Below are 14,426 nucleotides of genomic sequence, written 5' to 3'. Positions count from 1 at the left end.
GTAAACAATAAACTCAGAGTTCTCTGTAAAACTGTTGCACAGCGATCGTGTGTGAGCAGCAGTTTGTCTTCTCGACTGTAGACGTTCTTTCTTAAATTCTATTTTTTTTTTTTTTTACATGTGGCCCGAAAAAAGCCAGAATTTGGAGAAAAAACTAGGTCACATGTTCAGGCTTAAAAAATGTTGTTTTTTGTCTTATGTTGTTGTTGATATAAAAAAGCAATAACTTTTTGCTCAAAAATGTCATCAGATTGCTTCGGTTGTGCTGCAAAAAAAGGATTTAAGACACTATATTGCACATTCTTATAGCCTATGTATATACTGTATAAAGCAGCCTAAATGCTCCGTGTTCCAAGGGTTAAGGGATTACTTATTTTGTCAGAAAAATTATTAAAAAAAAAACCAGACAGTTTATCTTAAAACGTTTGACAACAAAAAAAGAAAACACAACCTCGCCTGAATCTTTCAGACAAATGACCTTGAGCCAACTCTTTATTACGCACACATATATACGCGATCGACCTTGTGTGACTTCACCGCAGATGTTTCCGTCGCTGAACGGAGGGTTTGTCTTGTGAGGGTTGTATAAAGTGCATGTGCACACGCTCGGTGAAAACATCAGGGAAAAAAACAGACAAACAAAAAGGCTCACGTTCTGAAAATCAATGTTTTTATGCATGGACTTTGGTGTGGAAGAGTGAGCTGTTTCCAAAACGACACAAGCTTCTGTTTCCATATAGAAACGATGAATGAAAAATAGTTGAATGTTACGCAGTAGGGCAGCGACTAACGACTTAATTAACCTGTTAATTGTTTTCTGATTAATCAAGTCATCGTTTTGTCCGCAACTGTTCCGTTTTAATGATTTCTCTTTTTTTCTAGGAAGCAAAGAAACCAGAAAGCAATCAGATTTTATGTACTCATCACGTACCTCTTTGTCTTCCAGAGTCCACGCTCTGCGTTTCTTCTTTTTTTTTCCACCGTCGGTGCCGTGTGACGCAATTAAACCAAAGTGTAAACCAGTTAAGGTCACACACACACACACACACTGTATATGGGTGATGGTTGTATAAGCTGCTGTTGAACTATGACACGCATGTAACCGCTTTTTCACACAGAATCTGGATTTTTTTGTAAATGTGAATTTGAGAACATGCAGGACTTCATTATGTTTATTTGAAGTTTATAAAAGTCTTTAGTAACTCCTGACTCGTGAACTCTTGAGTCAGCTGCGAGAGAATTGAGAAGGTCTCGTTTGTCCCACGTGTTTCGGACGAGACGGTTCACTTCCTTTCTTCCGTCAGCAGGACTAGATTACTGCTGATTTCTTTTTTTTTTTTTTTTTTTTTTTTCTCCATAATCTCAGCCTCGTGGGGGCTTTGGTGACCTATCTGGGTCAACCTGTAACTGTATGTCCTTATCACCTCGGCTCTTTATCTGTCTCCACTTTTATGGAACTCCTGCTCGTATCACGTCCAGCTCCGGTCGGAATCTTCTCGTTTCACTTGCGGTCAAAAAACTCGACTACTCTTAAGCTTGGACACTTTGGAATTGAGCGACCTCAGAGCAAACTTGCACATTCACTGTTGGACTTCACGCTCCCTCCGTGTCTCTCTCTGTCTTTTACATGCTGCAGAAGTGATATCTCGACTGTAAGCACTTATCTTTGGTCCCAGTTCCCCGTCTGTGGACATTGGACTTTCGCTAAGGTCACTGACATGAGTCCGCATGGAGACCGAAACCTGGTCCTGATGGGGAAGAAGCTAGTTTCTAAGGGCTGAGATTTGAATTGTGGTCAGGTTAAAGGAGTCGTCAAGGATAATGTTTTTTTTTAGGCTTCGGAGAGCACAGACCTCCACACAAGGCAGCTCAGTGCCTACAAAATAGCGATTAAAACTAGGGATTGCGTCTACGGATCACGCCTAAAATTGAATGACTTGTTCCTGGTCCTATTGCGGACGTTTCCTGAAGATTCCATCCAAATCCGTCTGTGACTTTTCAAGCTATGTTGCTAACTGGCCGACAAACTCCGGTGAAAACATAACCTCTGTTGCCGCCAAAAAGTGCTTTACATAGATACTGAAATAAAGATAAAAGAAGCAGTAAAATACACAGTAAGTAAGTTGTCATCACAATCGATACGACAAAGACGAACCCACATGTACTGCGAGTCATTCTGAAACCCCTTATCCTCTGCGCATCACTTCAAACGCTCTCCTCATTAAACACCCCAAAGTCTCCTTTTCTCAACTTCCTTCTTGCAATTTTGGCTTAAATTATATATATATATTTTTAGAATCCTTAGTAAAAGTACGAGTATCTGAGCAGAAAATCGTACAGATCTGTCCATAAATCAATTTTCCTGCGCAAAAAAACACCAATCCCACTAGCCATAACATAATGAAAACAAGACTTATTATGCATGAATATGAATCCTGATAAAGTCTTTATTGCCATTGTGTAGGAATACAATTAACTAAGTTGTGATGATGCATCTAAAAAACATACAAACATTACGTCCACTATTACAATGATAAAAATCGAAAGAGGAATTAAAAACGAACGTCTTTGTCAGCAGACAAAGTGAGAACATGAAACGTGACACGCACACACACACAGGTGATTGTGAAGGTTGTCTTTATTCAAAAAAAAAAAAAGAAAAGGAAATGTACAAGCAGAGCCGACATCCTTATATCGAGTGGAGTGCGATTACTGTCAAAATATGAATTTGATTTCTTTCGTGATTTAGCTATAACACTGATGTGTGTGCGAGAACAGATATACACACATTTCAAACAATTTCCAGAACATGTTAACTCTAAGTATATAAAACGCGTACAAAAAAACACATGACATTTTTTTTTTTTCTTTACAAATGTATATTCATGTAATTTCAAACTGACATTTATTTACATTAAACCTGTATGTAAGGCCATATATATATATGTGTGTGTGTGTGATATTCCTGAATCAGCCGACTTTAACTGTATGGCATTGTTCTCACGCCAGGAAAAAAAAAACATGAAACTCCTGACTCAGCACCACGTCTCCCACCACTTTTTCACCAGTGAGAATGAGCGGCTAAAAAAAGTAGCCCCTCTGTTTCCCTACACCTGCTGCCGCTCCATCCGTGTCCAAACCAAACATGGCCATTTCCCCCCAAATATTCCCTACAGAGACTCGGGGTGTGGCTGTTCATTCTTGGAAGTATCCACTTATGTGTGTGTGCGTGTGCGTGTGTGTGCGTTCGACAGCCGTCAAACCGAGCTTATAATTACAATAATTCCCCGCGTCGGCAATTTTTCGGGGCTACTACAGCGACGTCTGATCGGTTAAATCCCATCGCTTCAATGCACTTCTCTTCTTGAGGTATGGTTATTATTTTTCAACATATTTTTATATACTCTTTTACATTTTTTTACATCACATGTGAATATATATATATATATAATATATACATGTACATACATGTGTGTGTGTATATATATATACACACACACATGTATGTGTAAATACATATATACACACACATGTATATGTATATACATATATACACGTATGTGTATATATGCACACACCTATATATACATATATGCATATATATATATGCATATATGTGTGTATATATATATATATATGAATATATTTAAGATATCTGGCACCATTTCACTATATATCAAATGTATATATGTTTTTATGTATATATATACGAATATATGCACATATATACATATATATATTTATAATATGTAAATGTATATGTATATATATATATATATATATATGTGTATATATATATATATATATATCCCCTGTGTAACTCTCCCGCACCAAAGCCCAAGCAAAAAAATCAGCGTTTTTTTTCCCTCGAGGGAAACAGGAGGTGCCGGTCCACTGCTGCCTCGTTAGGTAAGTTTGTGTCACTTGGATAAAATTAAAAAGTATTTCAAACGCTAAAGTGACAAAAGAACTCTGTTTTAATTCACAGACGGAGGCAGCGGTGGAGCAACAAAACCCCCTCGGTGCCGTGATGTAAAATCACCGGTTTTGTCCATGGGCTTTGGTGTGGAGGGGTCTGACTGTCAAAACGGTGAGTTTAAACAACAAATACTATGTTAATTGAGCTTCAAACGTAAGCGGATGTCTGTTGTTGAGCGTCTAAAATCAGCTTTTACCTCATGCAACGTTAAAAAAAACTACTTTAAATAAAAAATAACAACTTCCTGAGGCATAGGGGCAGTTTTTCTGTTTTCTGTGTGGTGCAGAGTGTTCCACTATGTGCCTTTTTTTGAATACAGACTGGAGAATAAAAACGATGAATGACTGAAACGGGTGGGTGGGTCAGGACTTCTGCCTTGTGCAAAAACATTGATCAAATACCTGATCATGCAGTGGGTGTAATGACACGCGTCAATCACTTAAAGTGCCTGTGTAACAACAATCATGATTTTTTTTTTTTTTTTCAAACAAAACTCAAAAGAAACAAATCATAAAAGGGTGATAAAAATTAAACTACTGATATAAACTACCAGGGAGTACAATCTCAGAGTGGGTTAACGTAATTCCGAGGGTTATATGGAAGCATTATTGAACTTGCACGTCTTTCCCCTGATATATTGATATATTTGGAATGCTTCAGACAGATAACTGGTTTTCCTTTCACTGCCTTTTATGCCACATAGACTTTGGTAAGTGAGATAAAATGTGATAAGGGTGCATAGGATTTTTTTTTTTTTGCATTCTTATGGCACAATCATGAGCGCGCGCGGCAATACTGATGATACAGTTACTATATATATATAGAAAAAAAGAATAAAACGAATAAAAGAAACAGCAACCACCGTTCGCTCTTCCTGAATAAATACAGTTAATTGCATAACCCTTATAACCACGCATTAAAGAGACTGAATCCCAGCTTTGTGTTCGCTCGCATAAAGAGACGTCCACAACCTGCTCTTCACGCATGGACACGTTAGCTGACGCAGGCTAGCCGCTAGCACGCGCTAGCTCTAGCTAGCTCCCTCGTCTTGCAACTGTTGTTCGCGGAAGAATCCATCGACAAACCTCAGACCGGACCCTTTGTGGACGTATGTGCTGCTACGTAGCATGGAGTGACAGATAAAAGGCGGAGGCTGAAAGTTGGCGAAACCCCTGCTGCGTCTAGAAAAATGTCTACAGATTATTTTTCCTTTCGGACTGTAACCTCTACTCGCCGCCTGCTCACGATTAATGCTTTGTTAGTGCAGAACATGTCAAGTTCTGGTTTGCGTTAGCATTAGCATTAGCATTAGCATTAGCATTAGCATTCTGCCAGCTACAAGCGATGGTGTTAGTAGGATAAATAAGATGCAAGGTTTGGCTAAGGCTTCGTGAAATATGTACCCTGGACAGAGTCTCTTTAACGGGGTTAGACGGTGGTAGGAAGTGAGGGGCTTTCCACCGTCTCCACCTTCTGTTCTGGTGAGCAGCAGAAGAAGAGGCGGCTACCCAGGCTCTTGAAAGCAAACCTGAAGTACATGGCGTGACCAATGGCCACAAAGGAGACGGAGATGATGACCAGCAGGCCGAAGGCCTCGGAGTTTGGAGCCAGAATCACCATGATGAAGTGCAGCAGGTCTAAGAGGTAATTCATGGAGTTTTGGACACCGTTGATGATACCTCGCTCCGACTCGATTACGTTCTCCTGGATGAGCTGGGTCACCGTCAGGTCAAAGGACCACAGTCCTGCAGGACAGAGATCAACAGTCAGCGTTGATGACAGTTTTACAGCCACATTAAAATGACTGGAACTCAACAGAACGGTGTCACAGGAAATATCAGGCCATATAACCGGCGCCAAAGGTCGCAGATATTGCTCTGGCGGATCCACAGATGTGGAGTGAAATTCCGATGACTTGTTAAAAAGTTCAACCTGCTTGAACCTGCTTGACTTCCCTCAAGAACATCATTTGGAAGACAAACCTTTACGATCTTATGAGAGGACGTGAAAACGTCACAATCTCGATTCAGATAAAACTAACAAACCGCAACTTTTTGACTTCACTTTCTAGGAAATGCAGTCTTAGAAATAAAAGTGCAACCATACAAGGTTATTCGGCTTGTCCTCATAGGAGAACCCTTTTTGGATCCATGTAGAACCTTTTTATAAAGGTTCCACCTGGAACCCTGTTGGAGGGTTCCACCAAGAACCCTTTTAAAGTCCTTTATTCGGGAAAGGGGTTTTAAAGGGTTCTCTGGATCAAAATGGTTCTTACTGGAACCATAAGTGTTACCAAGAACCCTTGAAAAACCCTTTCTTCAGGAAAGAAGCAAATGGTTCCAGGCAGAACCTCAGCCCTTGTAGAAGAACACTTTTGGAACCCTTATTTCTAAGAGTGTGGATCATCAAAGTATAATTACATCAAGTCCAACAGGTATTTGGACAACCACTGCTACCACAAGATCTAGACAACAAAACCTTTTCACTCACCAAGTCTCGCGGTGATGACGCCAGCAAACAACAGACTGACGGATATGTAGGACTCCGGAAGTACTGACAGCTCTTCAGACGGGGAAGAACTGGTGGCATTGACACCCACATGAATGTTGTGGTCAGGCAGGGTTGTCTCTCCCATTAAGTGAGTGTAGAGGTCCTTGAAAGGCGACACATTCAGGTTCAAAGGGGTGCCCGGCGCGAACACGGAGGCGACGCACAGCATGAGGCAGGACAGCTGAGCCACGCCCGAGATGAAGCCGGTGCGGATCAAGCCAAACTTCTTGCGAATCCAAGTGAAGGCGACGGTGCCGCAGATACCGAAGACAGCCGAAGCTCCCATGAGCAGGCTGAGCACTGAGCTGTTGAGCCCCTGTGTGTAGGCGTAGCCGGTGGTGATGCAGTCGAACCCCAGCACCGTCATGTAGAGGCAAGCCAGGGACATCCCAGCCAGAAAGATGTTCTGATTGTAGTAAGCCACCCAGCCGTTCTTGAGAGTGCGCAGGGGCTCGGTCACCTGGTAGCAACAAGTCGGCTCTTTGGAAGAGTCGGGCTTCTCCACCATTGAGGCTTCGTTCATCAGAGGCTGAGAAGATTCCTCTGGATTCTGGCCGTTCTCCAAGTCTGCAAATGACAGAGAGACAAATCAATGAGGAAGTCAGCAACCTCCCTCCATATCCAAGTTAAGATGCAGGTTTTTAGTAGCTACCTTTTTGGATATTGAGCTGTTTCATCTCCTGCTCCGACTCCTTCTGTCCACCCTTCACGGCCAACGCCGGCGTCTTCTGGTAGACCTTCCACAGCAGTGTGTACTCCAAACACATGGAGCACAGGTTCCATCCAGAGATGAAACCACAGCCAACGAAATGTGAGCCAAAGGCCATTATCTGACCCACCAGCATTGGAGCCAGGATGTTGGTCAACTGGTCAATAATCCTCACAGTGGCATTCATGTCTGTTTGATACAAAGGATACAGGACAGTATTAAATGAATGGGTCCTCCTAATTTGTCACAGTTAAACACAATCATATTGGAGCACTTTTTCCTGGAACAACAGTACTTAAAAGACTGATAAGGATCGACCGGCTTCATAACTGCTGAGAATGTGTTACACCATGAGGGCAAATCTTTTAAATGGCTTACAATCAGGGGAAACTGTAGCCATATAAGAGGTTAAAAATGAGAGTGAGTCAGCGTCCAGGATTCAAAGTCTGCTCCACTGAAACACTTTCAGATAACAGGTCACATGTGGCCAAGAAATCCGTGCAGACTAACCTGCCAACTTGCTGCTGTCCTGACCGGCCACGACCACCACCCAGTCCCTCTGGATGGTGATGGACGTCGCCGTGCTGGCAAGGTTGGCGATGTTGGCGATCGTGATGACCAGAATGTAGCAAATGGTCTAAAAGAAAATAAAAACAAACATGCCTGTTCAGGTTCTGGTACCATTTTAAACACATAAAATGATTTAAAGGGGACATATTATGCAAAATCAACATTTAAATCCTTATATTTGGGACTCTGGAGGCCCTACCCTAAAAGATGATGTTTTTGTGGTCCGCCTCAGTCTAAGTACAGGAGATAAAACACGCGATGTTGACTTCCGCACTCATTGGGACGTCACAATGCCCTAAATTCCTGGAATTGTTGTCTCGCGGAGCTCCACTTGTCCGCGAAACACGCAAACCGGAAGTGCGCAAAAATTCCTATTCTTGGCTGCACAGTGCAGCGCAGAGTTCTACACAAACTTCCAGCCTCAGAGGATTTAACTGTCCAGTCGAGACATGTTATATATGACGGCATTGTGCCAGTTAGAGACTGCAAATGATCACTTTTCCAAATGCTATCTGCTGTTAGCTCCCAGTAGCCTCTGTGGCTGATGTCATTTCCTGTCCCTTAAGTTTCGTTTTACTTTTTTTTTAAGGTGGACCTAAAGAGATACTACTAAACAGAGCATTCCGAACAGATTTTTGAGCAAAGCATGTCACAGACATGTTCATTAGGACACTAGGGAACTAGGTTAACTTGGAGAAATAGGGTATAATATGTCTACTTTAAACACAGCATCCAACCAATAAAATACAGGATAAAGATCAAAACCAGTCATGATACAGGGACAGTTTCTAAATCGATCTATACGGTCACAGTTGTTGGAGTGTATTATTCCCATGGAATATGAGTTCTAACTGTAACATTTAAAAACAATACAGTTTTAAACTTGTTTCCACACAAATGTTTTTGCCAAAAGTAAAAAAAAAAAAAAGAAAAAAAATCACATGTCATCTTGTGCAAACAAAAAAATATCAATCAAGTTCTTGTGGGGGAAAAAAAAAATCTATAGCATTCTGTGAAAAGTAGCTGCTTATACATGTGACGCTCGTCATGTGACTTCAACTGTAACCCATACATCATTTTGACTACAAGTGACCCGATTATGAGACACAGGACAGGGTCTCGGGCGGCGACACACACTGTAATAATGCAGCTGCACACAGAAACATTCTCCAACAAGCCGAGTCACATTCCTCTCTAACTCTGCGCCGTGTCATGTGACGACGGGCCTTGAACAACCTGCTGACTTCTCACTTCTCTTCGAGCAAAGAAACTCAATCTCCTCCTCCAAAGAACACCTCGACACTTTCCTCTACCCCCTTCTCTGGGAACCCAACGCCTTCCCACATGAGCAGAGGGCAGCGCTCTGGACACATTCCCCATCAACAGAAAGCCTTTGTGTTTTTTAACTTGACTTCTACCCTGTGATGGACGCCCGACCTCGCCAGTTGGGCTCGGTGCTCGGGCGCTGAGGGAGAGTCGTATTCGGGGTTGCGCAAGTCAACAAGTTTAAGCAAGTCCCGTTGTTAACCCCGACACGGACGCGAGTAAGTTACGCTCGAGCTTTGTTTCCTTGTGATGAAGCTGCTGTCAAGGGTTTTTTCAGAGAGGAAACGCCTCTTTGTACAAATCTGCCTCGTGATTGGACACTGCAGGTTTACTGTCCCGGCCCACGTGACCGAGCAAACTTCTTTTTAAACTCAGAATGACCCTGGAGGCCAGTGAACTTGAACAAAAGTGACGGTTTGGGGGGAGAAAATTAACTCTTTAGTGATTTTGAAAATATTTAGGATGATATGGCACACAATTTCAAAGTAAAAGGGTTTGTTTTGATAGATAGTTAACATTAAACCATTAAATCAAACTATAAAATACTATATAACTGTACTATTGACATAATAACACCTCCGTTTATGTTGTGTGTGCAACCTAACAACTAAATCTGCTGTGTCACAAGAGGTTTTGGCCAATCACAGGGCAGTATTTTTTGGGTTATATCTGCTTTATCTACTTCCTGTCAGTGGCGATTTCCAGTCGAGCACCGGCACTTCCTACTGTGCAAAGAAACCTTGAAAACATAACGCCAAGATCAAGAAATCAAAACTGTTTACGATCTTTTTTTTTTCCACAGTGAGCTCACTAATAAACTCGATGCCAACCCCGTGACGCTCGTAAAAAACACTTTACCTGCGGATACTCGGAACGGCCGCGTTTCACGAGTTTCCCAGTATCCGTCAGGACATTATCAGCGCTCATGGGTCAGACCGCACCCCTCGTCAAACCGCACACACTCACCTGGGCACTTTCAGGACTCCGCAACAGTTGCCAACAATGCATTCATTCTTGCCCTGGAGGTGTGTCTTTATCCTCAAACATGACTAAGGGTGGGGGAGATTACTCACCAGAATCCATCCACTGTAGAGACTGGCGAGCTGTTCTTTGTACTGGAACACAACCATCAGGAGGACCCCACAGGCGATGACGCAGCTGTTCTGGACGAGCAGTGAAGTCTGGGCCACTGTGGGAGTACAGTGATGGAGCGTTTATGAAAAACTAGTTCATTAGAGCTCTTCCACAAGAGTATTTGCGAGTAAAAGTTAAAGGATTGAAGCTGTTAGTGGCTTGTCACATGCTAACATCTCATCAGGATGCAGGGATTCGCTGCTAAAAATGAAGAAGACGAAGGTTTTTGTGTCGCTGATCAGAGCCAAAAACCTTTGACCCCGGCTTTTGAAAACCTGTTTAGCAGTCTGAACGGGGGGGGGGGGGTGTAACCGTTACCTTTGAGTCTCGGGTTTCTGTCCACCCAGTCGCCGATGATGGCGCCCAGCAGCAGCACAGAGCCGGCCACCACCAGTCCGTACACGGCCGTGAGCAGCAGGCTGTTCCCGTACAACTCCACCAGGAAAACGGCCACGGCAAAGTTCCACATCCGGTCGCCCTAAGGATTAAAATAATTTGAATTATTTAATTAATAATAATAATAATAATAAAAAAGGACCTTTCTTGGGCTGCATGCCCTGAAAAAAATACGAACCATAGCATATACTTTATATATGAATGAAAATGCCGTTTCAGTACCATGGATAGTGCCTCTCAGCCAGAGATGCCAACAAACTAATTATTTATTAGATAGTTGTTATTTTAATAGAATTCATGGAATTCCTTGACGATGGGACTCATTCAGCGATCAATGTTGATAGTTTTCGGTGCTTAGGTAGGTAGATGGGTACACTCTTGGAAATAAGGGTTCCAAAAGGGTTCTTCTACAAGGGCTGATGTTCTACCTGGAACCATTTGCTTCTTCTGAAAAATCCCTTTCCCTGAATAAAGGGTTTTTCAAGGGTTCTTGGTGGAACCCTCCGAAAGGGTTTCAGGTGGAGTAGGTAACTCGAGTAGGTAACGTAGGAAGATAGGTAGGTATAAAACTAAAAAAAATAATAATAATAATAATTATCATAAAATATAACTGTTTTTGGCAACAAATAATACAAAAAGTCTCTGGAGTGACACTTCAGTAACCTGTTATTGACACCAGTATATATATACAGTATATTAAAGGCGCCATATGTAAGAATGTGGCCAAAACAGTTACCACATTCAAATTCAAAATACCGAAGTCTTTTAGGTATCATTTTCTGACGTAACTGGTAACTCGTGGTTGCTCGGCAGCTGAGACTCTACTGACTGCAATGATTGGTAGATGGCGGTAGGTGGCGCCAACATGATTTCCAAACATAAACATGATTTGCAGTCTGCAAAATATTTTTCTAATGCAAATGTACTGTACTGTTGTTGTTGGTGTGTTCATTATGTTATATGAACATTATTCCTGAGTCTCTGTGACATATTAAGAGGATTTTATGGCCTGTCGCTTTAGATTTATTACATAATGCAACTTTAAATATTAAAATATATATAATAAACATTCAGAGAACAAAAATGGGTAATTGGTCATAATTGGCTAATTAATGAATAATAATAATCTACCTGTAAGTGCATGTGTGATTAAACATTCATCTCACTTACCCACGTTGACAGAGCATGTCCCATGTAAATGAGGAATTTGGCCGAGGTGAAGAAATCTCGCACAGATTCTGCGAAGAAAAATGCAAAATCGTCAAGATTGAGAGAGTGAGCGGCCGTCCCTCCACCTGATGTTCTGTTAACCTTTTCACATAATTGTAATTTTACATGTGGTTACATGACTCACACCGTTTTATTATGGCCATTATTCCATTCTCACTTTCAGCTTCTTCTATATCCGTTTATTGGCACACTGTGTGTGTTTGGAATTCCTAAATTATTCGAGTCTATTTTAATTTCTTGGTTGTAATCTGTCTTTTTGAACTGTGTGTTCCTTTAGGCCAGGTCACTCTATGAGACTTTAGCTGGTTAAATAAAGGCGAAAAAGAAAGAGAGGGAAAGATATCTTCCCAAAATAAAATAACGACAATCAACAATTTATAACGACTTATATTATACTTCAAAATAACAATATTAACAGCAAAGCAAATAGTTTTAATATGATATAATTTGCCAATTAACCAATCAGCTATTTTAACATGGGTTTAGAGTGTTTTTTTTTTTAGCTTTCTTTGCTCCATATAACAGATAAATAATTAAAACTGAATAATTTTGGGGTTTTTTTATGGACAAAAATAAAGACATTTGAGAAACATCATATATTTGAGGTTTGAAAAACCCTGGTTATCAACATTTTTGGACATTTTATGGACCAAAACAAGTAATAATCAACAAATTTGCAGCCCTATAATAAAATAATACTTCAAAATAACAATATTAAATAGCAAAGCAAAGAGTTTTAAAGTGTTAGAATCAGGGCTGCAACTATTTTTATAATATATCAATCTACAATACAATAATACTTCAAAATAACAAGATTTAACAGCATAGCAGATAGGTTTTAAATGTGTTCTAATGACCTTTTTTCTTTTTTTAAATGACGATCATGTTAATTGTAGGTCAATTGTTCCAAACATACATGTTTACTCTCCAGTGACAGCAGAAACGGTCAGATATAGGGCTGTAATTGTGTTATTATGTTGGTTATCTTACCACAGCAGGTTTTCTTGGCTGCAGGGTGATCCATGTTAAAGCTGTCCTGACTCCTGAAGGCAAACAACAAAAACACCAGTGACTGTTGCGTTGTTTCGTCTCTTTTGTGCTGCAGATGGAGCTGCAGATGCACAACAACAAGCTGCTGAACCCACGAACCACGACGCTGCAACGACAAAAGCGACAAGACGCGCGTTTTCGTTCCCCTCCTCAGTCTATAGCCTCCTCTCCGCACTTAGCTAACACTGTAGCTGAAGGTTGGAAAGATATGGTTTTATGGACGAAGACTTTGGTCTTGTCACATAAAAACACGGGACGCAGCCGAGTGTCAGCGCCGCTCTGCCGGACGGTTGAGTGCCCTGCGTGAGCCTTGTTGTGCCTGTTGTGCCTGAGCCTGAGGACTCCAGCCTCCGAGCCTCCCATATACTACACAGCTGTCACATGACCGCGGCTGTTGCCATGGCGGCAAAGAAAGGGGGCGGGGCGATGGCGCTAATGCCGTCCCACACACACACACACACATACATAACGTGTCTTTGTTTACAAATTAATACACACTTCATATTGAGATTAATGGGCTTTGCGCTGTCTATTACAGTGAGTGAGTGTGTGTGTGTACACATGCATACGATTACTTTAGTATTTTATTAATATTATATGTATTTTATATATTATTTATTTTAAATAAGACGATTAACTAAATTATAGATTAATCCTAATGTGTTTGCAAACACATACACACACATTTATACAAACACATTTACACAGACTCACACATTTATACACACACACACATTTACAGTATATACACACAAATATACACACACATTTATACACACTTATACACACATATACAGTATATACACAGTATATAAACACATATGCACACACACATTTATACACACATACTGTACATGCACGCACATATACACACACACACATTTATACACACACATATATACACACACATTTATTCACACATTTATACACTTACACATATATTCACACACATACACACAAACGTATACAAAAATATAAATAAATATATGTATGTGTGTATATATATGTATATATATATATATATATATATATATATATATATATATATATATATATATATATATCCCCTTGAATACATCCCCTTAAATATTTGTTTGTCATCTCTACTTTAAATACTTTCAATGTTGTCGCAGGCCAAAGTGGAGCTAAGGGTAACTCACATGTTTACCCTGACTCATAGTGTATGGGGAAAATGAGTTAAAGATTAACTGGACTTGAACACAAATTGAACATTTGTTTGAAGATTTTGCAACGTGGGCTGACATAGTTGTCTCCACCCAGTGGTTTGTTATCAATTAGCCTTTTTTTTTTGGGCAATCAATCAAGCCTCTCTGTCTGTGGTGAGCAGAGACAAGAGAGAGAGACAAAAAGAAAACAAGAGCATGTGTTCGGATGACTTGCATTTGTCTGCCCCATGTCAACAGAACAGAATCACAGCTATAATTACAGCAGCTTCTTGGCTCGCGTCCATTAAAACGTACC

At 40.8% G+C, this 14,426-nt stretch overlaps 1 protein-coding gene across 1 annotated transcript; it reads right to left on the bottom strand.

The window, feature by feature from the left end:
* Positions 1–3,769: 3,769 nt before the first annotated feature.
* Positions 3,770–13,236, bottom strand: slc40a1 (solute carrier family 40 member 1). Its single transcript, XM_083903049.1, has 8 exons — positions 12,885–13,236; positions 11,835–11,902; positions 10,587–10,746; positions 10,208–10,323; positions 7,749–7,875; positions 7,182–7,427; positions 6,470–7,096; positions 3,770–5,724 (listed from the first exon to the last, which is right to left on the bottom strand). The coding sequence occupies exons 1-8, from the start codon at positions 12,916–12,918 to the stop codon at positions 5,408–5,410; spliced, it is 1,695 nt and encodes a 564-aa protein (XP_083759175.1). The 5' UTR covers positions 12,919–13,236; the 3' UTR covers positions 3,770–5,407.
* Positions 13,237–14,426: the final 1,190 nt, after the last annotated feature.

The sequence above is a fragment of the Microchirus variegatus genome, assembly GCF_963457635.1.
Source record: "Microchirus variegatus genome assembly, chromosome: 16".
In the NCBI taxonomy this organism is placed as follows: Eukaryota; Metazoa; Chordata; class Actinopteri; order Pleuronectiformes; family Soleidae; genus Microchirus; species Microchirus variegatus.
The sequence above is the reverse complement of the archived record's forward strand: the minus strand, read 5'-3'. Positions and strand labels throughout refer to the sequence as shown.

Bases quoted from the DNA above. Each gene is read 5' to 3' on its own strand.
- slc40a1 (XM_083903049.1), bottom strand. From the start codon at position 12,918: ATGGATCACCCTGCAGCCAAGAAAACCTGCTGTG. The intron at 10,324-10,586 runs GTAACGGTTACA...GTACTCCCACAG, and splicing joins CAGAAACCCGAGACTCAAAG to TGGCCCAGACTTCACTGCTC. The intron at 7,097-7,181 runs GTAGCTACTAAA...TGTCATTTGCAG, and splicing joins ACAGCTCAATATCCAAAAAG to ACTTGGAGAACGGCCAGAAT.